Source organism: Trichosurus vulpecula, chromosome 2 (assembly GCF_011100635.1).
Source record: "Trichosurus vulpecula isolate mTriVul1 chromosome 2, mTriVul1.pri, whole genome shotgun sequence".
Lineage (NCBI taxonomy): Eukaryota > Metazoa > Chordata > Mammalia > Diprotodontia > Phalangeridae > Trichosurus > Trichosurus vulpecula.
The window spans coordinates 406,051,212-406,078,945 of record NC_050574.1 but is presented as its reverse complement, the minus strand read 5'-3'; the positions used below and the strand labels follow the sequence as shown (position 1 = coordinate 406,078,945).

At 37.1% G+C, this 27,734-nt stretch overlaps 1 protein-coding gene across 1 annotated transcript in view; it reads left to right on the top strand.

Moving 5' to 3' along the window:
- LOC118837263 (neuroligin-4, X-linked) overlaps positions 1–18,633 on the top strand; it is a 124,240-nt gene extending 105,607 nt beyond the window's left edge. Inside the window, exon 6 of the mRNA XM_036744174.1 lies at positions 17,405–18,633. Within this exon, the coding sequence (XP_036600069.1) occupies positions 17,405–18,254 (850 nt within the window). The 3' untranslated portion in view covers positions 18,255–18,633. The remainder of the gene's footprint in view (positions 1–17,404) is intronic.
- The last annotated feature ends 9,101 nt before the right edge of the window (positions 18,634–27,734 follow it).

The following is a 27,734-nucleotide window of genomic DNA, read 5'->3' as shown; positions in this document are numbered from 1 at the left end:
GACAAAACTCCGGATGTGTTCTACTGAGGGAGAGTATAGTGCAACTATCAGTTCCTGTTCTTGAAACCCACGTGTCTCTTAATGTTACCGAAAATTACATTAGTCTTTTTGGCTTCCACATGATGCTGTTTAATCATGTTTAGTTTGTAATCTGTTAAAAATCCACATAGTTTTTCAGAATGCTATCTAACCATAACTTCTCTATCCTGTATTTCTTAAGGGATATAACCCTTAAGGATTATCTGAACCTCAAGGTAAGATTTCACTTTTACCTTTTATTATTTTCATCTTTATTAGATTTATCCCAATGTTTAAGCTATCAAGAACTTTTGGGATCCTGACCCAGCCCTCCAGTGTGCTCCCTCTGAGCTTTATGCCTTTGGCAAATTTCATGACCATGCCATCTCTGCCTTTCCCCAGTTAACTGATAAAAACGTGAAATAGCACAGGGCAAAGCACAGTTCTATGGAGACTCCTTACCATGCTGATATTGAACCATTAATGATCACCCTTTTGACCTGCCATCCCAACAGCTCAGAATCCATCTAACTGTGTTGTCCATACCTGTCCGTCTTCTCCACAAGAACGCATGAGATATTCTATAATGTCGTCTTTGCTAAAATCTAGGTAAATGATATCTAATGGTTTAATAACAATGTCGAAAAAAGAAATAAGGTTAATTTGTCATGATCTGTTCTTAGTGAAGCCATGCTGGCACTTTGTAATTACTGCTTCCCTTTCTATATCACTAACCATTCCTTTAATTATCTGTTCCAGAGTTTCCACAAGAATCAAGTCAAGTTCACTGGCCCATAGCTTGCAGGCTATTCTCTTCCTTTTTTATAAATTGGAAAATTTGTCAATTTCCATTCCCACTTAGGTTTTAAATATATATATGTATATGTATATATATATAATATACATATACATATATATATTTCTGAACGGAATGTGCTGCCAGCATCTCAAACTCAACAGATATAAAATTGAGCTTACCATCTTCCTCTCTAAGCTTGTCCTACCATAACCTCTTATTTTCTATTGATGGAGCCATCATCAAAGTTTGAAAGCTATTTTTACTTTTCTTCCTTACTCCCTACATTCAGTTGGTTGCCAAGTCTGGTTGATTTTCCTTACATAGGGCAATATCTCTTAAATGACTCTTTCTTCTATTAATAGATTGAATACCCTAATTCAGATACTTATCATCACTTTCCTTCTCTATCTGAATATTCTTCTCACTGGTCTGCCTGCCTCCAGTTTCTCCTCTACATAATTCTTTAAAAAGTTCTCAAAATAACCTTATTAATGAATGGATCTATGTCAAATCCCTACTCAAAAATCTATAGTTTTGCTCTAAGGATAAAATAAAAATTCCATAGGTTAATATATAAGTCCCTCTATAGTCTGGCCCCCAATTTACCTCTCTGGTCTTATTTTATATTATCTCTCCTCATCCCTAGGCAGCCTTTTTTATTATCTACATCTGCCTAACAACTCTGTCCCAAATTTGACATGTTATCATTTTTTTCTGCATCCACGCAGAGCGCAGCACCTCCTCACCTCAGTATTCTGTAGTTTTTCTCTTTGTTTAAGGTTTAACTCACATTCTTACTTCTCTGTGATCCACTTGACTGCAAGTGTCCCCTTCCTCCTCAAATTTTCTGAGAGTACTTTTCTTGGATCTCTCCTTTGTCTTTACCACATTCTACCTTGTATTATACCCAGTTTACTCTGAAGCTCATAGATCAGACCACAATAGGTGCCTGCCCAAGCCCCACTTAATGGCTATATTTTGGGCCCTCCTGTCTCAGAGGGAATGTCACTGGTAACTGTTTCTCTTTGGAACAGCAACTCTGAGGGTCTTCCCCTCCCAGCTTGACTTTTTTTCTTTTTTTCTAATTAAAGGGGCCATCCCTTGACTCATTCCCTAAAGAGGCCAAATCACTGAATGGGCATTACCTCACTCTAAGTGAGTACATGAAAAGGCCTTAGCCTAAAAGAGCCAGGGTCTCCCATTGCATCCTGGGTCATCTCCAGTCATCCTGATGAATATCTGGTCACCGGATCCAGATGGCTCTGGAGGAGAAAGTGAAGCTGGTGACCTTGCACAGCCCTCTCTCACTCAAATCAAAGACAACTGCAAATCATGTCATCATCACCCTAATGTCATGGTCCTCTTCAAAAATGAAGGAGAAACACTTATTTATGCATAAGATGTCATCTCTGCCTTGTTCCTCCACCCCAGTAGAATGTAAGCTCCTTGAACTTAGTGCCTATATTATTCTAATCTCAAGCTCTCTCTCTCCTTCCAGAACCCAGAATTGTTCCTTGTTTATGTCAACCAGTCAACAAGCATTTATCAAGGGTATACTATGTGTCAATCACATTGCTAAGTGTTACAATACAAAGAAAGGCCAAAAAAAACCAAAAGCAAGCTTCCTTCTAAGTGTTTATAATTTAATGAGGAGATAACACATAAACAGCTATGTACAAAGAAGATGTATACAGGATAAACTAGAGATAATCAACAGAAGAAAATCATTCCCTATGTTGATCATCTCAAAGTCCTTGCTTTGTAAATATTTGTTGAATTATGTGTGCAATCTAAAACTCTCACACAATTTTTAAACATTATTTACCAAACCATAGATAATATCCTTCAAAATACCCTTGCCAAGTTAGTAAATATAAAAATGCTTCGTATACGTATGTATCCAAATCTGTGGATATCAGACAACAACACTATAACAACAAAAGAAGAAAAAAGGTTTCATTATTGCATCATTTCAGCAAAAGTTTAGCTAAAGTTTCCCAGATAATTGCACCCTCTTTCACTTTTCTTTGCTGTGCTGTGTAAAGTTGAAAGGAGCCAGCTACAGGAGCCAAGTCTCTGAAATTAAATTATGCTGCCTATTTACTAGACAGTTTGGCCTAATTACAGCAGAGATTGCTCCAAACTTTTTTTTTCTTTCATTGACATCCCAAATCTTCTTGAAACACAAACTCTGTACCCATTCTTAGAGTAGATGATCTCAACCCCTACTTTACCCTTATCAGAAATATCTGATATGTACTTCCTAGTGAGTACATGAAAAAGCATGAACCTAAAATGGTCAGGATCTCCCATTGCATCCTGGGTCATTTCTAGTCATCCTGATGAATATCTGGTCACTGGATCCAGATGGCTCTGGAGGAGAAAGTGAGGCTAGTGACCTTGCACAGCCCTCCCTCACTCAAATCAAAGTCAACTGCAAGTCATGTCAAGTAACTTGAAGTTTGACAGGACCTTTATTCTGTCATTCTTAGGAAAACTCATTCCCACTTCCTTTATTCAGCAGTCATTTCTTAAACCCCTTCTCTGTACAAGGAAGTATGCTAAGTTCTGAGAGTACTGAAATAAAAATGCCATGGTACCGGGGTACCATGGTCCCCTGTAGGGTTGCATTCTATTTGGGGAAGATGGGGGCTGGGAAGAAGGCATAAAACATATACCTGCATAAGTGCAATGCAAGGTGAGCCCCACCCCATCCCCTCTAAATGTCACTGGGAAATCTGAGGAGGGAGAAGTCCCTTTCGTCTGGGAAGGCTTCACACAGAAAAGGTTAGCTTAATCTCTAACAAACATAAGGATCCTGAAAAGCAGAGATGAGCAAGAAGTGCACTATAGGCATTGGGAATAATGTAAGTAAGTGTTCAGAGGTAAGAAATGGCATGCTGAGTTCATGGGATGACTTAGTAGACTAGTTTGGTTGGAACATAAGAGAATACAAATGGGGATCACCATGAAAATATCCTGGAAAGGCAGGTTGGTTATAGATGATGAAGAATCTCAAATACTTGACTGCTGACCTTGTCAAGATGTTTGAAGATATTTGATCAGGGGATGTAGCGAAGATTAAGAAGATTGTTTTGACATCTGAACGAAAGCTACTAGTTCTAGCAATGTTCTTAATAGCATATATACCTGTGTCCACCAGTACCCTGCACCAGCAATCATACCCTCCCTTTCACCCATCAATCTGACTTCCAGCCATTTCACATATGTCTAATGGCGTGTTTAGGATTCCACAATTCTGTTCCTTGACCTGCCTATCATCTTAAGCTCTTTTCTTCTATTTCTTCACCAAAATTCTTGCAGAATGCAGCTGGAGCCTTCTTTACCTCATTACTCCAGCTCATAACTTATAATATGGCTTCTGTTTCCAAAATTCTATAGAAATTGCCCCCCTCTATGAGCCCTATAATAACCAAACAATAGCATTTTCTCAGTTTTGCTTTTTCTTTTCAATGACTTCTCTTCTTCAGTTGAATTCTTGCTTGACATATAGTTCTTGGCTAATATTTTTGTCACCTTCTAGTTCTCATCTTCCATCTCTGACCATGTCTTCTCTGTCACTTTTCCTAAGTATTCTTTCCAATTAAAATGAATCTTTCTTAATACTAAGCTCTAGCCTTTCTCTTCTTTTTCTGAAGCACTCTTAAGAATCCAGCTGTCAACTCTATTTAATATCTCATAAATATCTCTCTTAGTAGAGCTTTGACCCAAGTTCCAGACCCGCATTTCTAAATATCATCTATAAGCATAATGTTGTAGTGGAAAGAGTGTTGAGACTGGATCCAGAATAAATCTGCTTTCAAATCCTGCCTCTGACATTTAGCTCCTGCGTGGCCATAAGCAAGACAACTTCCTTGAAAATCAGTTTCTTCATCTATAAAATGGAGATAATAATGCTTACCTAACTCAAAGTTATTTTAAGAATCAAACAAACTAATTTATGCAAAGTATTATGCAAAATATGTAAATCTGTTATTGCTATTACGACTGTATATCCCTTGAATTATATATCGCAACTGTATAGTACCTTGAGTTCAACATGCCTGAACCTGAGTTTACCTTTTGCCCAAAACACATTCATCCTTTTGACATCATCATTTCTCGCAGTGCAAATACTATTCATCCTTTCTCTCTTGTTCAGGACATTTGTATTACTTATAACCATTTTTCCTTTTCCATCTTTTTCCATAACCAGTCCTTTGCCAAGTCTTATTGCTTCTATCACTTGACTGTTTCTTAAATCTCTCCTTTTTTAATATTTCAGGTCTCATACAGGGATTTAAGAAATTTACAGTTCAGATCTTCTCATCTGAGCAATACAGTCTGATAGGCTTCTTCTCATAGTTCCCCGGTGTTTTGGCACAAGCCCCTAGAATCTAGCTCTGCCCCATACAGTGTGCCTTTCTAATTAGTACACACGATAAAGCCTAAGCAGCAGCTTCAGTAAGGCTGATATCCTTACCCTAAATCATTAGTCAATTGATCAATACACATTTATTATATATCTGCTGTGTGCCACACACTGTGCTAACCATCGGAGGTACAAAAAGAGGCAGAAGACAGTCCCTGCCCTTAATTAGCTCCCAACATCAGGATACCAAGCTCCGGACCCCGTCTCCTTCTCTCCCATGCTGTGCATTGATTTCTCCACTTCACTCATTGGTTCTACGCTGACTCACTTCTCTTGGATCATTTGGCACAAACTCCGAACTCTTTGTCCATGATACTTCCTTTTCCATAAACTGCAGAAACAGTTACTCCCAAAGCTTCAGCCCAGAAGCTATTGGATATCCTCTTTAATATACTCACTGTCAGGAGCACCTGTATCAGGTACAGCCTCACACTACTTTTAAATTGGGCACCTCCAGATTATAGTACCATAGATGTGTTTCCTCACATATGAAAGCTTTCCTAGTCACCACATTCCTAGCTGTGCATACTTTTCTCCAAAATTAACTTGTATTCATTTTATATTATTTTATGTGTATTATATATACATGTGTGTACATATATAGTACATATTATATATACATATAAACACATACATATATATGTATTTTTATGTGAATATGCTGTCTCACTCAACAGAAAGGAAGCTCCTTGAGGGCAGGGACAGCTTCATTTCATCTTTGTATCCTCTTTTTATCTAGCATATATTCATTGCTTAATAAGTAAATATTGATCGATCAGTTGACTGATTGTTGTGTAGGCTTTTAAGTGTTTTCATTTGAGGGTGGTAGAGAAGAGAAAGGAATAAGTACTTATTAAATACTCAGGAACTGTACTAAGCGCTTTAAGAATACTTCATTTTCCCTCTTACAACAACTCTGTGATATGGGTGCTCTTATTTTCCCTGCTTTAGGAAACTGAGACAGACAAAAGTTAAGTGACTTACCCAGGGTCATGCAGCTAGTGTCTAAGGCCAGCTTTAAATTCAAGTCTTCCTGACCCCAGGTCCAGTTCTCTAGCCATTGAGCTTCCTAGATGCCTCAACCCTCCTACTCAAATAATTTCTTAAGGAACTCTAGATGCCTTTGAGTGTCTAAGATCTTTTATACTCTTTATGCCCTTCTGTTTTCATAAGGTAAAGTACTAGGGTTGGTTTATATAAATTCAAGACCATCTCCTTGTAGTAGATATCTGTGAGATATTGGGTGTAGCCAGATTGTGGTGAATAATGTAAGCCATGTAGATGACTGTTTGTATAATCAGAATGGTCCTACAGCCAAGTTAGCCGACTTTTTGTGTGGGCTATCTCTGGAGAGATTCTATCTACATAACTAGCCAGACCTGGTCCTATTTCTGGAGAAATTTTCCTGTTGTATAATGCTAATAAGTGCCTCAATTTTAGAGAATATCTGACATTTGCAATAGGTATTACAAATCAGTCTGCATGACTTCCAGTTTCTACAAGTAGTATACTATGGTATGACAATGGGGGATGGCAGCATGGGGTCAGAAGAAAGGAAGGTTATGGGTGCAAACCATTCAACAAATATTCAGCTCAACAGATATTTAAGTGCTTACCGTTATGTTCAATACGCTACTAAGCACTACAGACAGAAAGATGAAAAAAATCTGTATTGGCAAACATAACTCATTCCACAGAAAAGTAGAAGACATTCAAATACAGGGTGATGGAGCAAAGAAGAAATCAATAAGCATTTGTTAAATACTTTCTAGGTACCATGTACTATAAATCGAGTTAGATAATATATGTAATACATGTAGTACAGCTCCTAAGCATATAGCAGGTGCTATATAAGTGTTAATTCCCTTCCCTTCACTCCCTCTCCTTTCCCTACCAGGCTTGAAGCTAGCAATATCTGTTTTATAGCCCCACCTTTGACTCATGCTGGCTCCGTGACCCTTAGCAAGTCAACAGCTTCCCAGTGCTCTGGGCAGTTCTCTGACATACTCCAAGTTATAGAGAAGGTGCTGCCCTGAATTGGTAGAGGCAGCATCTTCTCTAAAGAGTACCCTGTACCAATAAAATCACAGGTTCAGGCCCTATCACTATGACTGAGTTCTAGGCACTAGGTACTGTGGTACATTGTATTTGGCCTAGAGCCCTAGACAAAGCATTCTGAGAAAAATTGATGGAGGTGAGAACATTTTCTGCTGCAGGGAAACTTTGAAGGAGGTGGTAGCATTTGTGCTAAGCCCTGAAGCCTTTTGAAAGGATTTTGAAGGATAAATATGAGAAGAGAGATTCAAGGCAGAAGTAACAGCTGTTATAGACCGCAAGGCAAGATCAAGGAATAGCTTGGAGTTCGGTTTTGTTGCTCGTTGGGCTGTGCAAGGGAAATGATTCAAAATTAAGTTGTAAAGGTCAGCAGGAGCCAAATTATGAAGGGCCTTATATCAAAGAGTTTGTATTTTAATATTTGGGAAAGAGGGAGCTAGTAGAGGTTTTGAAACTATTGTTTGCTTTGAATGAAATGGTTTGTTTCAATGAATAGATGGAATTGATATCCTAAAATTCATTTGTAGATTTCTTTGTAGACTTATCTGTCTTGGTGATCGATATATAGCCTGAGGAATATTCTTTCACTCTTCTGTTTTTTCACTCTGACCAACCATCTTTTACCAAAAAGGAATTGAGTAGGAATGATAAAAATGGGGAAGAAACTAGAGACCCTACTCAGATGTGCTGTGAACATGGAGAAGTTCTTCAGGGATGATGTATAGTTTGAACTTCGACAGGGAACGATTCAGTCAAGGATGTGCTGGAGCCAGTTCTAACTGGCTTGCCCATGGTTAAATTTTCCATATGAGTATTTACACATTAGAAATAGGAAACATCAGTCACTAAAAATTAGGGCTTGATTTATTGCTGTGTTGTCTAGACTCAGTAATGCAAATTAAACTTAAAATTGCATGTGTGTATATTTTTCCCCAGCACATTTACCAGCACATCCCCTTGTTGCTCTATAAACAGTGCTTGAGCTCAGCAAGAGTGCAGTAGAAGGGTAAGGGAATGAAGTCAATGCCACACTGGAGGCCTAAAGACTAGAGGTTAACAAGAACAACAAGAATAGCCACAGTAATAATAATATTAACAGCAACAATAACTGACATTTGTATGGCACTTTAAGATTTGCAAAGTGCTTTTTAACCATTATCTCATTTGAGCCTTCAAATACCCCTGGATTCAGCGCAGAGCAGGGGTTGGGGCACACCTGGCTAGAGGAGGTAATCCATTCGGACAGTGCGCCTACAATTATCAGGATGGTGCCATATATTTGGAAGAGTGGCAAGTCCATGATAAAGGCTAGCAGCATAAGTATCTAAGTTTATTGGGATATTGGCAGAGCCTGTAGCATGTCAGTCATCATTCTCAGCAGGATTCTTATTGATCCTTTCGACCGATGTGCTACAGTCATGGTCACTAGAACTCTTAGACAACTACATGTATTTTAAAGAAACCATAGCACCACAGTACTCTTATGACAGAAACACAACATTTGAGACCAAATTATAGTAATAATCACAAGCGAAGAAGTCTATTGCATATCCGTAGCTGTGAGACTTTTCAAATCCTGGGAAGTTGGTCAGCCAGGTTTTAGAATAGACATCAATCCTGAAAGTCTATTAACTAGAGGATTTTTTCTAGTATATTTAATCAGATTTATATTGCTAAAATGTTGTCAGGGCAAAATGGTGGCTGCCATCTGTGATTTGTCCACCTGTAGATACCTCATCAATGAAATAACTCTCTGTGGCCTGTGATGAAAATTATGAATAAGTTAAATTACTTGAAGAACAGTAATCAATATCTGTAGTTAGTTTAATTTATATGTGATCTAAAAATTCTCCTTTTCTTATATTATAGAGTGAGGCATAAATATCATGCACTGTCTTATTCCTCCTGAGATGGGCCCAGGCTTGGGCTTGCTATTGACAATAGTAATGGAGAGCTGGATTATAGGGAAGATTACCCTGCCAGGCCACATGCTGGCAGACATGGCCTAGGGGTATGTCTGCTGAGTGAGGCACTCATTGGCCTGACTGAAATGAAATAAGTCAATGTCCTTTTTAGTATCATAAAGGCCACTTACTAGCTAAGTTCACAAGGCAGCATCTATATCAGAGAAGAATACAGCTAAACTTTTGAATCAAGGTATGTAGTTGTAGATAATTATATGTAAACTGAGCACACAAGTACACACTAACTTTATGTGTGTATACATAGACACTTGTACATACACACAGACATATGCCTAAATATAATCAAAGGACAGAGTTTATTGAGTTTGATAATAAAACACACTATCGTAGGGCTACCTGATCCACCTTTTTGAGTTGCTTATCCAGCTGGGTGGGCCATCAGATACCATTTTAGGCAGCTATGAACCCAAGTTAATTGGATGCACATATAATTCCATTGCAGAAAAATAAAGCAGATGTGCCTAGGCTCAGGGATATAAGAATCACACAGAAATTCTTATTAGATTTATGAAAGCCTAATTAATGACTTTTGTAATGCCAAAATTAAGTCAGTATGCCTTCTCTGAAAAAGGAGTTTTACTTTCCCCACAACAGATCTAAAATGTAAAAGCTATTCTGCTACATGGTCAGCCAAGCTCTATGCTCTTCTATTAGCTTGTCTTATTTCTCTGCATAACTTAGCAGTTGCTATATAATTACTGTAGACTTCTAAAAATGCCAAAATTCTGTCATCATTTATCTAAAATTGATATACTTAAATAGATCTTATTTCTTATTTTTCATATTCTTTATTAGAAGTCAAATAATAGACACTTTTCAAGTAGTTACTTTGCACCCTGTGCAATTTAGACACTGTAAGAGAGTTTAAAAGGAATGTCTTTTCTAAAATATCTTAAACTCTTTTTATTTTATTTTTTTTAAATTTATTTAACATATTTAGTTTTCATTATTGATTTTCACAATAATTTGAATTACAAATTTTGTCCCCATTTCTACCCTCCCACCCACTCCAAGATGCGTATATTCTTGTTACCCTGTTCCCCAGTCAGCGCTCCCCTCTGTCACCCCACTCCCCTCCCATCCCCTTTTCCCTTCCTTTCCTGTAGGGCAAGATAAATTTCTACACCCCATTGTCTGTGTATCTTATTTTCTAGTTGCATGCAAAAACATTTTTGTTTGTTTTTGAACATCTGTTTTTAAAACTTGAGTTCCAAATTCTCTCCCCTCTTCCCTTTCCACCCACCCTCCCTAAGAAGTCAAGCAATTCAACATAGGCCACACGTGTATCATTACGTATAACCCTTCCACAATACTCATGTTGTGAAAGACTAACTACATTTTGCTCCTTCCCAGCCCATCACCCTTTATTGAATTTTCTCCCTTGACCCTGTCCCCTTTTGAAAGTGTTTGTTTTTGACTACCTCCACCCCCATCAGCCCTCCCCTCCATCATCCCCCCCATTTATTTTTATCTTCTTCCCTCTTCTTTCCTGTGGGGTAAGATTCCCCATTGGGTATGTATGGTATTTCCTCCTTAGGCCAAATCTGATGAGAGGAATGTTCACTCATTCCCCCCTCATCCGCCCTCTCCCCTCCTCCCGCAGAACTGCTTGCTCTTGCCTCCTTTATGCGATATAATCCACCCCATTCTCTCTCTCCTTATCTCCCTCTCTCAGTATGTTCTTCTCTCATCCCTTAATATGATTTTATTTCTTTTAGATATCTTCCCTTCATCTTCAACTCACCCTGTGTCCTCTCTCTCTCTCTCTCTCTCTCTCTCTCTCTCTCTTTATATATATATATATATGTATATATATGTATATATATACACACATATATATATACACACATATATATATACACACATAGATATATACATACATACACATTCACCCATATATATATATATATATACATAAACATATATGTATGCATATTCCCTTCAGCTACCCTAATACTGAGGTCTCATGAATCATACACATCATCTTTCCATGTAGGAATGTCAACAAAACAGTTCACCTTTAGTAAGTTCCTTGAAATTTCTTTTTCTTGTTCTTTTTCTTGATTACCTTTTCATGCTTCTCTTGATTCTTGTGTTTGAAAGTCAAATTTTCTATTCAGTTCTGGTCTTTTCACTGAGAAAGCTTGAAAGTCCTCTATTTTATTGAAAATCCATATTTTGCCTTGGAGCATGATACTCAGTTTTGCTGGGTAGGTGATTCTGGGTTTTAATCCTAGCTCCATTGACCTCTGGAATATCATATTCTAAGCCCTTCGATCTCTTAATGTAGAAGCTGCCAGATCTTGGATTATTCTGATTATGTTTCCACAATACTCAAATTGTTTCTTTCTGGCTGCTTGCAATGTTTTCTCCTTGATCTGGGAGCTCTGGAATTTGGCGACAATATTCCTGGGAGATTTCTTTTTGGGATCTATTTGAGGAGGCAATAGATGGATTCTTTCAATTTCTATTTTGCCCTGTGGCTTTAGAATATCAGGGCAGTTCTCCTTGATAATTTCTTGAAAGATGATATCTAGGCTCTTTTTTTGATCATGGCTTTCAGGTAGTCCAATAATTTTTAAATTATCTCTCCTGGATCTATTCTCCAGGTCAGTGATTTTTCCAATGAGATATTTGACATTGTCTTCCATTTTTTCATTCCTTTGGTTCTGTTTTATAATATCTTGATTTCTCATAAAGTCACTAGCTTCCACTTGCTCCAATCTAATTTTTAAAGTAGTATTTTCTTCAGTGTTCTTTTGGACTTCCTTTTCCATTTGGCTAATTCTGCCTTTCAAGGCATTCTTCTCCTCATTGGCTTTTTGGAGCTCTTTTGCCATTTGAGTTAGTCTGTTTTTTAAGGTGTTGTTTATTTCAGTGTATTTTTCAGTATTTTTTTGGGTCTCCTTTGGCAAGTCATTGACTTGTTTTTCATGGTTTTCTCGCATCCTTCTCATTTCTCTTCCCAATTTTTCCTCTACTTCTCTAACTTGCTTTTCCAAATCCTTTTTGAGCTCTTCCATTGCCTGGGACCAGTTCATGTTTTTCTTGGAGGTTTCTGTTGTAGGCTCTTTGACTTTATTAATTTCTTCTGTCTGTATGTTTTGGTCTTCTTTGTCAGCAAAGAAAGAATGCAGAGTCTGAGACTGAATCTTGGTGCGTGTTCGCTGCCTGGCCATATTCCCAGCCAACTAACTTGACCTTTGAGTTTTTCAGTGGGGTATGACTGCTTGTAGACTAGAGAGTTCTATGTTCCACGTTTGGGGGGGAGGTGCCAGCTCTGCCACACCAGCCCTGCTCCTTCCCCAAGAACCCCCAACCCGAACTGGGCTTAGATCTTCAGCAGGCTGTGCACCCCTGCTCTGATCCGCCACTTAATTCCTCCCACCAGGTGGGCCTGGAGCCGTAAGCCCCAACAGCCGTAGCTGCCCCACCTCAGCTGCCCCCGGGGCTGGAAGCCGAACCGCGAACTTCTTCCACTCCCGCAGCTTTTCCCACTAATTTTCTCCGCAGTCTTTGGTGTTTGTGGGTTGAGAAGTCTTGTAACTGCTGCAGCTCACTGATTCAGGGCGCTAGGGCATGCTGCCCGGTTGCTGGTCTTGTTGGTCCACGCCGCTCAGGTTGGGCTCTGCTCCACTCCGTTCCCAGCTCCCAGCTCCCAGCTCCCAGCTCCGTGTGGGATAGACCTCACCCAGAGACTATTCAGGCTGTCCTGGGCTAGAGCCCTGCTTCCCTCTGCTGTTTTGTGGGTTCTGCCATTCTAGAATTGGTTCAGAGCCATTTTTATAGGTTTTTGGAGGGACTCGGTAGGGAGCTCACGCTATTCCCTGCTTACCAGCCGCCATCTTGGCTCCACCCCCTCTAAAATATCTTATCATCTAACTTGGGCAACATTATATTCCCTAATATACATATATGAATTAACACAAGCAACACTCCAGTGCCAGATTATGTGTTACAAACCTTAAATTATGTCACAATTTAGAGACGGCAGATAATTGTAGGCTAGAATCATCAGAAAAGACTTCTAAATCCGGTAGTAGTAGTAGTAGTAAAAGTAGCTGTTGTTGGTGTGTGTGTGTGTGTGTTGGATTGCACTGATTTTATTAGTATTGTGGGTGTCTTGTAAATTGTCTTGTTTCAAATTCCAATTTGGTTCTTAGCCCTAATAATAGCACCTCCTTAACTTACATATCTATTATTCAGCTAGAGGCAGTTTGGTTAACAAGGCAGGGACTAGCATTAACCTGACAATTTCATCCTGATTTGTGTGGAGAGGGAGGGATGTGAGCAGAGTTTCTTACTTCTCAGAACAGCTGTCTCTGCTGCTAGTGAGGACTATGTCTACCAAATAATCTGTTTTGCCACCCAGTGGTAAGGGGATGTCATTGAATGCTTTGATTTCTTAACAATGTATTCATATTGATGACTGTCATTAAGCCTTAAAATCAAAAGCAGAGCTTTTCCCATCTATAAGAGGATAGCTGAAGAGTTTATTTAATCGATGCAATTATATTACCTACTTCCAGACAGTCAGTAGAAGGCAGAGTCCTTGGAATTATCTGTGAATGTCTCATGACATTTTGTCAAAGTAAAATATGGCAGATACAAATGTGAGTGTATGCAGAAAAGCAATAGGGTTAAGAAGATAAGTTTAAACTTTTATTATGGAGAAAACAAATGTGGCTTTCCCTTTCACCAGAATTATATATATTTAGTTTATGTGAATTAAAAAACATTTATGCTGAAGAAAAGAATGTTAGGGAATATAATATTTCTATTTCACTATAGATAATATAGTCTTTTGAGTGTTTGAGAAAGCAAAATGACTTGGGCTTTCATAATCTTTATGTTTATCTTGATTTAAGAAGTCTGATGGTCTGAAGTCTGAAGGACTTTAATAGAAGATTATATCAGTCCAAAGCTTGCTTATCGGGATTTTCCAAATCTTCTGTTCCATTCTTTGAGAACAAAATAAATGCTTTTCTTTACTTTTTAAATACATACTAAATTTCTTTAGAATTCCTTATACTAAACATGGATATAGCTATATTTTAAAGGATCGTTCCTGCAGTAATTTCAAACAGTATCATGCCCAGTAATCTGTAAAGACAAACAGTAATCTCAAACATAGCATCATACAATCGATGTACCTACATACAAATGATATTGCTAATAATAATAATAACTCAAATTTGAAAGTCTGCAGAGACTTGTCTTCACAAAATCCCTCACAGGTTTCATTTTCACAAAATTGAGAAATTCAGTCTCGGAGAAGTTAAATGACCTGCCCAACTCACACAGTTAGCAAATATTAAGAGGGAGATGTAGACCCTAGTCTTTCTTGATTCCAAGTCTATTTTTCTTCCACTATACCACAGAATAATTCCTAATATATTGTGTACATGTATGTGTGTTCCAATAGGCATGTTAATGGTAACATTAATAAATCAATCAACAAGTATTTATTAAGCCCTCCACTATGTGTCAGGCACTATGCTACATGAGAGAGCTAGAAAGACAAAAAAAAAACTCCCTCTCCTCACAGCTTGCATTTTAATGGAGGAGACAGTATGTATATATAAGTACGTACAAGATAAATGTAAAGTAGATACATGGTGGATCAGAAGGGGAAAGCACTATCAGCTTGGTTGAGTGGAGAGTGGGAAGGAGACCAGGAAACTTATCCCACAAAAGGTGGCACTTGAACTTGGTCTTGAAGAAAACCAAGGATTCCAAGGAGCGAAGGTGAGAAGGGAAAGCCTTTCAGACATGGGAGACAGGCCAGCAAAGGCATGAAAAAGAAGGTGCTTTATTTATAATAGAGGAACTGAAAGTAGAACAGTATGGCTGGATCAGAGAGTGCTTGGAAGGTAGTAATGTGCAGACTGGAATTGCAGAAGCCATTTTTAAATGCTAAACAGAAAACTTATGGTAGATTCTCAAGGGAATAGGGAGCTACTAGAATTGAATAAGAAAGTTGTTGACATGGTGCGATGTGTACTTTGGTAATAATGTGGAAGATGATTGGAGAGGGGAGAGACTTGAGGCAGGGAAACCAATTAGGTAATTACTGTAAATAGTTCAGGCAGAGGTCATACATTAGAATGTGGACTGTGTGAGTGAATAGAAAGTGATAGAAATGAGAGATGTTATATAAACATGGAAGCAATAAAGTTTGACAACTGATTGTATATATGGAGTGAAGATTAAAGTATGACTCCAAAGCTGGGAACCTGGGTGCCTGGAAGGAAGGAAAAAAGGAAGGAAGGAAGGAAGGAAGGAAACATGGAGGGAATGAAGAAAAAATAAATTACATAGAAATTTATTAGATAGATGAGGCAGTTATAAATATGTAGATATATGTATATTGATATACTTATACATCTGTATCATATCTATCCATCTTGTGTGTATATAGTTATTTACTTGCTATTTCCTCCATTAGAATATGAGCTTCTTTAGGAAAGGAAATGGTTTTCTTTGTTGGCTGACTGACAATTATAATTTCTTCCTTACTGAAAGTTTTCAGCTTGGATTATTGGGACACTACTTTCTATGATAATAATTGACAATACAATACAATAATTGACAAAATATGTGTTTTAAGGCTTATAAAATGATTCACCTACATTCTTTCATTTATAACCCTGGGCCTTTCAATAACCCCATGAGGAAGTTATTACAAATGTAATTATATCAGTTTTACTCAGCAAGAAACTGGCTCATAGTTTAAGCATCTTGCCCATGGTTGTATTGCTCCCATATGCTGGAGGAAGGACTTGAAAACAGGCCTTTCCCCTCACTCTAAATTCAGCATCTTTGTCTAGTACTGCCTTTATCCACACTGCTTTTCATTTTCTACGAATGGTTTACTGATTTTGTAATGGAAGTCAATTGTGAAAATATATGTTTTAAAGCAGACCTTGCTGAAATATATCTGCTCTATGAAGTAATGCAAAATCTGTGTGGTTCTTCCTTCAGTCTATTGCTTAATAATTCATGGGATATTAATCCAACTTTTGAATTATCTAAGCCTTTTCCTTCTTCTGTTCCTCTCAGCTGCTTATTTTCAGCATTTCAGGGCCTTTTAATACCATTACATTCAAAAGGAGAACTGGGGAGGAGAGAAAATTCAAAACTCATTTTGTTACACTATTTAAAGATTTGGTGTTGAATGAGATTAAAGTCTCTGACAAAATGAGGTGGGTGATTAGCTGTGAATTTTAGTCATACATATTATGTTTCTGCTCTGCTTTAATGGAATGGAGTCCACAGTTCCTCTGTGTATCCAAAAATTCTTTTAACTCTCAATTCACTGTGATCTTTTTTTCTTACTTATTCTAGGGGAAAAATTAATTGCATAAAATAAAATTTTCTCTCTTACTAATATAACACATCTTTCCACTAATGAATTACTGTTTGATCATGACTAATATTAGTCCTTCAAAGATTTTCCAGAGACATGACCATATTCTAATATGTTATAGTTTCTTCTAGATGAACTTCTGCTTCTCAACTACCAGGTATGCTAAAGGCCAGCAGAGTCAAGTGAATAAAACTTTGCTTTTTGGCAAGTTGTTTCTGTTTGATAATTAGGATAGCTCTTATTAAGAGTTTTTATTTTTTAATTCATAAATTTAAAATAGCTGAGGTTTTAATTATGATATATATTTCCTTAAAAATCAACCTAAGAGGTAAAGAAAAAAATATTTCTAATGAAATCTCAACCCACTTTTAATTTATACAAATTTATAGAAAGTTGCCTTGTGAAATTTTTTCCACTCTCATCTCTGGAGGGGGGGAATTAAGTTATTGCATTATTTTGGCCTATTTCAGTCAGGAACTTGTTTCGGAACATCCTATGACTATCACCAAACATCAATGTTTGGTAAGGCTTTACCTTGTCAACGAGGGTAAAAGAACAAATGTTAAAGGGGAGATGATATGCTGGATTATAACTCAAATAGCCTTTCGGCATAGTCCCTTAAGGATTCTATGTTCTTAAGAAATGGTGTACAATTGTTTCTTGGTGAATACTGCTATATCTAAGATGACAGAGAGTTTGCACTTTTATTTAGACTCAAACTCTTTTCTTTGCATTTCTTTTAACAGTGATCCAAATCAGCCAGTCCCACAAGACACCAAGTTTATACACACAAAGCCCAATCGTTTTGAAGAAGTCGCCTGGTCCAAGTATAACCCCAAAGACCAGCTTTATCTACACATCGGTCTGAAACCTCGGGTAAGGGATCACTATCGAGCAACCAAAGTCGCTTTCTGGTTGGAACTTGTACCTCATTTACACAACCTGAATGAAATTTTTCAGTACGTTTCCACAACAACAAAAGTCCCTCCTCCAGACATGACATCATTTCCTTATGGTACTCGCCGTTCTCCTGCAAAAATCTGGCCAACTACCAAACGTCCAGCCATCACACCTGCCAATAATCCTAAACATTCAAAGGACCCTCATAAAACAAATCCAGAGGATACAACTGTTCTGATTGAAACAAAACGAGATTATTCCACGGAGTTAAGTGTCACCATTGCAGTGGGAGCATCCTTATTATTCCTCAATATTTTGGCTTTTGCCGCCTTGTACTACAAAAAGGATAAAAGACGCCATGAAACACATAGGCGTCCCAGTCCTCAAAGAAATACAACAAATGATATCGCTCACATACAAAATGAAGAAATCATGTCCTTACAGATGAAGCAGTTGGAGCATGATCACGAGTGTGAGTCTTTACAGGCACATGATACCCTGAGACTAACTTGCCCACCTGACTATACCCTTACTCTGAGAAGATCCCCAGATGACATTCCGCTAATGACACCCAACACCATAACCATGATTCCCAACACATTAACAGGAATGCAGCCTTTGCATACTTTCAACACCTTCAGTGGAGGACAAAACAGTACTAATTTACCCCATGGACATTCAACCACTAGGGTATAGCTCTGCCATTACCTTCCCCTCCCTTACTCTCCTTCCCTCAGCAACATGGAAGAAAGAAAAAGAAAAAAAAAAGGAATGTTTTTCATCAAGCAGACTTCAGATAAAAGGAGAAAGGGCAGTCATTATTTTCTTACTGACCCTTTTCAAAGGAACTTTCCTGTATTAAAAAGATCAACTTCAAACCCTGTGAAATGTGAAACGTGTACATTGCTGTTACAATACTGCTTTAAGATCCCAACCACTTCAGTGAAAGTTTAATGTGTATAGGACAGAAGAATAGCCGCTTCAAAGACCTGGATGTTTTCATTGTAAGAAATGGAAGCTGAATCTTCTGGAACACAGCCAAGTGACTCAACCATTTTTTTAAAAATAAAATTGAAAAAAAATTCTTTATGTGCCATGCCATGAATGGCCCTTCTTAAGTGAAGACAGTATCACGGGCTTTTACTCATTGTATGAAGCTGTAATCCTGGAGGAAGGAAAAGTAGGATTTTATTATAAAAATAAGAGGACTGACTATGCAGTTATATTCGTATAGTTCTGTGCAAAGAGATGATTTGCCAGCTTGAACTATATTTAAGAAACTTTGTAAAAAATGTACATAGATGTGAGTTTAAACACACAAAACAACAACAAAAAAGCTTTTATTGATGTTTCAGTTTGAAAGAGCTTTTAGAAAGATTGTGCTTTCAGTTGTGATCTATATGTATATATACATTAGTCATATCACTCCTGTTTCCTCCAGAACAAGAGGGGACTTTTCTTCTTAATTACTTGTGGTAAACAAAGACATGGGATTTTCTAACATGTTTCATTTGTAGGAGGACATGGCGTCATACAGAAAATAAAGATTGTCTGTGTGACCTGCACATTTCCCCTTACAGGTTGCACAAATGCATGTTAAAGCATTCTTAGGAGATGGTTGTTTTTAGACAACATTTATTTTGGGGGTGTTAGCCTTCATGAAATTACAACACAAAGATGGATCAGAAATCTGGAAAAAAAATTAGTATTTAAAGTTTATTGAATTAAAGGAAACACACACACACACACACACACACACACACACACACACAAAATGACAAAAAAATACAAGTCCAGTTCTGTAGTTCTGGTTATTTGAATATGTTTGGGAAGAGTTGCTTCCCAGTTCAGTACCCTGCCAAAAGTAAAGAAAGCCTGCCTTTTGGTTAGCCTTTTTCTCCCTACCCCCAATCCCCTCCGACCCCCCCACCCCTCAGTAAATCTAGCTCTGTGTTCACCAGCAGCTGCGGAAGAACTCTGGCTGAGAAAGTACCTGCTCAGCTTTGCTAATCAGAAGAAATCTGCAGTTTGAAGGAGGAAATGTTTTTTTTTTCTTTTTTAAAGAGCAAGGTTCTTATTTATCAAAATACAGTGATGAAGTTTTTTCTTCCACATTTCATTTATGTGATCAAGCTTATGCCTGTTTGAAAACATTTTTTTGTGGATTTCTTAAACAGCAGTCACCAATCAATGCATATGATAGAAAGAAAAAAAAGGAACAATAAACAACTATGCTTTGCATGAGTTTTCTTGAAAGTATGGATGGCTTCACTGTCAGGTTATCATATGAAAAGAATTAACCCGTGACTTTATTGAATCAGAAAGCCAGAGACAAAATGGTCATCTTTCAAGGAGGATTATTTCCTTTTTTTCTGTCTTAATTTCTTTATGTTTTTTCTTTTAAAAAAATTTTCCTAAGAAATGCTTCAAGTGTCATAAGCTGAAAGTAAAAGATGGTTGCTTTATATTTTGTCTTTTGAAAGTTACTGGGTCACCAAGAAATAGTAACCAAAGATATGTGAAGAGTCTTGCTCTGCACTTGAACATGTACCCAATCCCAGAAACCAGTTCTTCAATTACATTTTTAAGTTGGACATAACACTCACTTCCCTACCCCATGCAGTACCTAACACACATGCTGTCTTGCACCCTTATCATGAAGTCCTTTGGATAACCAGTCCCTGAGGCATAACTGTAGAAATTCTCAATGTCTGTGAGCTCTTTTTTTCCAAGAAAGGGGATTCATAGAAAAATGTTGTAGAAACATAACAAAGTCATGACTTTCACCTAACTTTCTAACTTACACTTGAGAGTGAGGTGGCACACATATATTAGGTATGCCCCAAATTAGCCCATGGTGAAGCAACAGCACCTACTTGTATGTAGTGATCCCATAGAGAACTGTTTCTTCCTTGATTCATCATTTATTATACCTGACTCTTAGTAGGCTGTACCCATAAACTATGTATTGCCTCCACTGAGAAAGTAAATAGGCTCTTCGTCAAACAAACAAAGGCAGTGATGCTTGGCATCATAATAAGTTGGGTATGTTTGTAATGTGAATTACAGTATATGTTTAGTACTTCCAATTGTCTTCTGCTAGCAATATGTACAGTAATGTGTCAGGCTTGTGACATTTGGGTAAAACAAAAAGTTTCTGTAAGTGAATGATTTTAGCTTTTAAAAATGATTATGATCAAAGTGAATTTACTACATCTTAAATGATGTCTGATTTCTACATGGAAAAGTGTTATAGGATCTTCATAGCATTCTATGAGAACAAACTATTCTTGCAATCTGTTAAAAAAAGGGAAAAAAGAAAACTTTCCCAGGCTTTTATTCTTGACCTTCAAAGGCACGCAGGGTTTAATGGTTTCTTTGGTTATTGTTTTGCAATTTTTTGTTTTTGCCTTAAGTAATGATAGAAGATATATATGGCTGGACACATATGTATAAACTTTTCAGCAGCATTTTTAATAATAAAATATCACAGTATTTTCTAATGCTTTGTGCAAAGAATTATGTGTCCATCCTTTTTTATAGGCAATCTGATTCTCTTCCTCCCCACTCCCAATCCTGAACCCCTTCAAAAGTGTTCTGAATTGTCGAAAGTAAAGGATGTGTTGTGACATAGGCTATAAACATACTAATTAAATTAGTTAACAGTTGTATCTTTCAAGATACCGCCAAGTATGCTTTTCTCATGCCATTACTATCAAAGCTCTGCAGGCCTGCTGTTAGGATAAGTAAGCTCTGGACTTTGAAGCTCAGGATATGAAGATGCTGCACAAAAGAAAATGCCTTGTATTTCTTACTAACGTTTTTGGTGATTCCTATGGAACTGTGTGTTTAGTCTGTGTTGAACACTGTTATGTATCAGAGACTTTGAAAGGAGAGCATATTTTCTTCTCTGCCTAGGTAAATTTGAAGCCTATAAATTGGAAATAATAGTAGTACACAAAGTAGGATTTAAGGGATATCAAATTAACATATCACTTTAAGTTAAAGAAAAATGTGGGGGGCAGCTAGGTGGTGCAGTGAGTAGAACCCCACCCCTGAAGTCAGGAGGATCTGAGTTCAAATCCAGCATCAGACACTTGACACACTTACTAGTTGTGTGACCTTGGGCAAGTCACTTAAACCCAATTGCCCTGCCTTCCCCCTCCAAAAAAAATCTGTACTCCAATTGATGTTAGGATGAAAGAATAATTAGCAAATTTATAAATTAAAGTGCTATTTGTACTTCTATTTGCCAAAATTAACTCTTGCTTAGCATAAAACAAGACCCATTTCTATAAAGAAATGATCTGAATAGGCTGGAGAAAGGTAAACAAGATTGATATGTACGATGCAAAATTTTGAAAATGTATTCTAGTTTGTATTCATCTGGTGGTATATAGTAAGTTATATTTTGATTTCCTGCCATACTAAAACTCATATAATGATCTTTAACACCTTTTATAGTAGATATCCAACATACTCTTCTCGAAGTCAGCTTCCTGCTTTTAGCCCTGATACTTGCTTCTTGTATAATCTTGGGCAAGTTGTGTGTGGTCTTCAGTTTTATAATCTGTAAAATGAGAGGGTTGGAGAGAGATAGCCTCTGAGGTACTCTCTAACTCTAGAGCTGTGATCCTGTCAAGCAGAATTTAGAAAATGTATATCCAGAAATGAATTCCCCTCAGGCTATAGTAGCTTTCTAGATCATTCAAAACCCAGTAAGTAGTAAAACTCCATTTCCTTTGGGCCTCCCCATTGTTTAGGGGGTTAGAAGTCACTGGATATATTTTTATAGGCTTTTGGCTATGTCCTTTGTAACTCCATTTCAGGTCATTTATCTCCCTCCCTCATTGCATCCATTTACTTACAAAGATGTTCACTAATTGACTAAGAATGAAAGCTTCAGAACCCATCAACAATAGAGAATCAAGGTGCTGAAGATTCAGGTGTTTTTTTTTCACTATTTTCATTGGCTAGCAATGGTGGATCTTAAGGTCCAATACCAGCTTTAAAAAAAATGAAGTAGGTGTTTGTCTCTGTTGTTTGCTCACTTTGCTTTCTTTTTCCCTCTTCCCTACTCTTAATACCCTCCCACCAGAAGTCTTTTATGCTCACTGACTCATGGAATGCCCAGAATCCCCCACTGATTTAGTCTACTCAAGCTAGTGTTCTCTGATTTGAAATGTTCTCTTCCCCTAGACTTCCATTAAAATTCTCAATCCTTTCAGGTCATTTTCATGACATCAGAAATAAACAAACAAATAAATGAAATGGATGAATGAATAAATAAATAAAGGAGCAAACAAATAAATAAATGAATATTTAGGTGCTGATGTTGCCTACCAGCAGACAGTAAGGGTACTGGCTAAACTGTCTTGATGGGCAATTGAAGGAAGCATTTTTTTGGCAAACCACCCTTCCTTGCATCCTTTATCATACCATGTAGGCCATGGTCCACTAGTATACCTTTGAATAAATGTGATCATATTGGGGGAAATGCCATCCTTGTAGGCATGGTTTAGAGGAACAGAAATGATAATCATATACATCCAAACCTTTTTGGACAAATTTGTGCCTAGACATCTACCAGTTAGTCTTTGGAGGTCTAATAATCTCCAGGAATAGGAGATCATGACTTCTGTCATCCTATAGATTCTGCTTCTACTTCGTCTGGTCACTCAATTCCAGAAAAAAACCTTAGTTAGAAGCTCAGTCCTCGGTTCAGCTAAGAATACATCCAAATTTCCCACAGGACCATCCTGAAAAACACTAAAGGTCTACCCAACCAATTATTAGCTTTTTTCTTCAACTAATGAAGGGCAACAGTTATTGTGGGCCTAGTCATAAATATGACCTCTTGGAAAGGTCCACCTCCCCCACTTGGGAAACTGAGGTGCAGAAAGAAGGCCCAGAGCGTTGATAATCAATTAATAAAAATTTATTCAACACCTAATTGACTTTGCACAGCCCTGCCTCGAGACTAATTCACTTGTGAGCCATCACCCTCCTGATGTCATTGGTCCTCTTCCAGAACGAAGGACCAAAAACAACAACAACAATCCATGCTAGACGCTATGCTAAGTTCCCTAGTTTCTTTGGGTAGTGGGTTCTTCACATTTACAATAAACAAAATTGATATATTTTATCACAACATTTTTTGCCTAAAATAAAGGTAACCCTTTTTCTTCTTTCATGAGAAAAGCTATACGGCTAGATAAGGAGGTGGGTCCAGTTAGTGCTACCAGGATTGAAAAAAAAGTACTATTAACAACTATGTGCAGGTAGGTCTCCTGTGAAATAAGTTGATTCTAGTATGGAAGATCTATTGAAAAACATGGACGAGAATCACACAGGATGATGAGAAGGTATAGATGTGATCTCAACTGTCAGAGAGAATACCCATATGGATGAGATCAAAGACACAATGAAATATTTTTTTCACTGATTTATATTTGTACCTCCTTTTTGCCTTGCTATTCTTTTGTTTTGTAAATACAATGCTCATAGTGTTCCTTGATACTTCTCTGTAGAAACTTGATGTGTTCTATCCATTTCCATTTCAGGCCATCATGGAGCTCTTGGTTTAATCAGCTTTATTTCTGAGCCTTGTGCAGTAGCATGGCTTATTGCTGACATATTAAATATATGTTCTCTAGATATATTTTATTGTTAATAAAATATATTACATATATATTTCACTGTTAGGAATTTCTAACAGTAATGTGCTTTTAGCAATTGTAATTCGTGTTTTCTGATTTCCTAAAGTATGTCAAAATGGGCATATTATTCTCCCAGATTTGTGTTTTGAGTGTTACTTTATTTATAGAAACTTCTTTCTCACATTTCTTCACTGGACATTTTCAGTAAGTGTCCTTAAATGTTTTAGGTTCTTGGCTCTCTGTTTCCTTGTTTATGGTTTATTACTGTACATATGACTTCCAAATACAAAGCTTATATTATCTTTCTCCAGAATGCCTGGATGAAGATCTGGAATCAGAAACTCAGCTAAAGAGAATGTGAAAGTATGAGCATAATGAGAATCATAACTAATTAATAGCACAGGGAAATAGGTTGTTGATGATAAATTATTGATCTGGCTCTTTATTCCCTAAGAAGAGAATATAGGAATAACTGAAACTTTTTCAAGGTGTTTCAATGCCAAATAAGTTCATAGTAAAAATACTGTTTGAGCACATGCACTGTTGTTTTTACAAAGATTCATACATTATTTTATGAAGTCTAAATTGGCAAGAAACTTTTCCTCAAGTCTAGTCTATGTCCAGTTGACAGATCATTTGAGATGCAGTTGTAGACAAAGATCCTGCTGATAAGTACACATAAATTTCTGCCACTGCCTTCACAGATAATCAAATAGTAGGTAGAATGCTGGTAGCCTGATTCTAAGTTCTGGAAAGAATCTATCTCTGACCAAGGTAATCAAATATCCAAAAAATATTTATTAAACACTGACTGTGGGCAGGGAAATGTTGGGTGAAGGGAAAAATACAGAGTTTAAGTCAGCCACAGTGCCTCATGGGCCCTATAATACACAACAAGAATATGACACACAGAAAAATCTATGATGCAAAATAATACATGATTAATTTATTTAGAAGTGTAAACAAAGTGCTATGTGATGTCCAAGGCATAATAGCCATCATTTTTAGAAATATAGTATGTGTTACACCACTCAGTCTATTTAAAAAGAGAAGACTGATAGCATTGAAATAATCCCTTTCTGGTATAGCTGTATATATGATAACTTTTGTCCCTTGCTAACCCCCAGAAAATTTGGATAAGTTGAATTTGTCACTCACTATAAGAGAAAGAAAGAGGAATGTAATAGTCATGATTCCTTTAGGTCAACCCCCTTTGATATTAAGATAACTAGAGGAACCAAACTATATACACCACACAAACTGAATTTACCATACTGTCTCCTCTGAAACTTATGCATTTTTGTTTGTTTTTGATGTATTATCAGAAGTCATTCCGATATATATTCATTCTTGGCAGGAGCCACTTAAAGAGAAAATCACAAATTACAGTTTCAAGAGAACTCACCTTTTAGATCCCCACTTATATATCAAGATGCACATTTAGAAGACGTCGTGATTTCAGGGACTTTGGAAAATGTGTGCCTGAGTGCCACCACAACCAGGGAACACTGGAAATAATGAAAGGGATAGAAAGTGTCTCCATTGCTAAACAGAGTATCTGGTGATTGATTTGCTATATCAAGAGTTATATAACCTTTCAGAGAGCTGAGACTACCTATTGTCAGGAATATTGCCTGGACTATGCAGGATTATGTTTAAGAGGGGAAATAAAATCAATGTACTGTCATGATTGCTAGAAAGCTGGTGTACAAACCCAAAATCTCAGTGTAAGAAATAAAGGAATGTCTTTGTTTTAAAAGCAGTACTTAATGTGTAGGGCAGACAGGTGATGTAGTGGATAGAGGGCTGTGTTTGGACTCGGGAAGACTCATCTTCCAGAGTTCAAAGCTGGCCTCAGACACTTAATAGCTGTGTGACCCTGGGCAAGTCACTTAACCCTGTTTGCCTCAGTTTCTTCATCTATAATAAAAGCTGGAGGAGGAAATGGTGAACCATTCTGGTATCTTTGCCAAGAAAACCCCAAATGGGGTCACAAAGATTTGGACATGACTAAAATGATTGAATAGCAAAGACAACATATAATGCAATCATGAAAACAATTTTTTTTAATGGACAGAGGTTTGGAGTTGCTGCTTATTGACTATTGACTATTGACTATTGATAGCACCTGTGGTATAGTAGAAAGACTGTTCTATCAGGAACTAGAGGACCTGGCCTCAGATTCTAACTTTGCCCAGATTTCTTTTTAAGAAAAGTAATACCTTTACTGAAAATAAATCCACAAGGTCCACATAGGTCACAAGAGTGAAAAGCCAACATTAAAATTCTTGTCTCCAGATATAAGTGCTCTGTAGGATATAGCACTACTTCCATTCATGGTGCCTAAATACCGTAGGTGGTCATTTCAGCAAGTAAACTACAAAATCATTTAGGTAGAAAAGCATCTATAGAGAGAAATTGTTATGATACAAAAATGACAGGCTTGAATCTAAAATCATATTCATACACCAGCTAATAGAATTATAGATTGAATCATGATGTAACTAAGAAAGTTACGGACTTTCTTATCCTTTTTTGTATTTCTTTACTAGACCTATATTTTTATTGTTGTTTTCTGGTCTTTAGAACCTGTTAGCATGTCAATTCAAAAAGTGAATTGAAAAACTTGAATTTCTAAAAACTCACATTTAGTCAAAAAATTATTAATTTCTAAATTGCATGAGGAAATCATGCTAAGGATTCTATTAAGATATATATCAAATTTGAAGAAATTTCAATAGGTTTAAGTTGTATAATTGCATTTTCATCTTTGTTGCTTTGATTGGATTTATAAACTAAAGTATTCTTATTGATTTAAGACAGAAAATCTTGGAAAATTCACTTGTCTGTCTCTGAAGTGAGTTCACTGCAGTTGTTGGAAGGCAGATTTCAGCTATCTTAAAAAATCCAAAAGATGGATTCATTGGGAGAATAGTGAAAATTAATATTTGTTAAATACGTTTATAAGTACAAAACAACTCTTAAGTGATCGAGGGCATGGTTCTCAAATATGTTTAGTGTCTAGCCATTCTGATTTTCTTCTGTGTTCTTCCCATTAATTGTGATTGACCTATAGGAAGTTCTTCTTGAGAGTTATACTTGTTAGGGACAATAAAACAAAATAAATTAGAAATAAGCCACCTTTAAACTTTAGTAGTTTGGGTAGAAGTTTGGTAATAGAATTGATTGAAGATGAATATTTAAAATGAGGTTTTTGACTTTTCTATCCCATTCAACAAAATTCAAATGAAAATACGTATTGTGACTTACTATGTACACTAAGAGGCAGCATGATATGGTATATAAGAACTGACGTTGGAGCCAAGAAGACCTGATTCAAGTCCCATCTCTGACATGTGATGGCTGCATGACCCTGGTTAAGTCATTTAACTTCTTAGTAGTCTAGGCTTCTGTCTAAGGTTATAAATTGCAGAGAAAGTACAGCCCTGCTACCCTATGTTAAGGAACTCCCATCTCCAGTCCCTATCCCTCCATTTGGTGCAGTAAGCAGAGATAA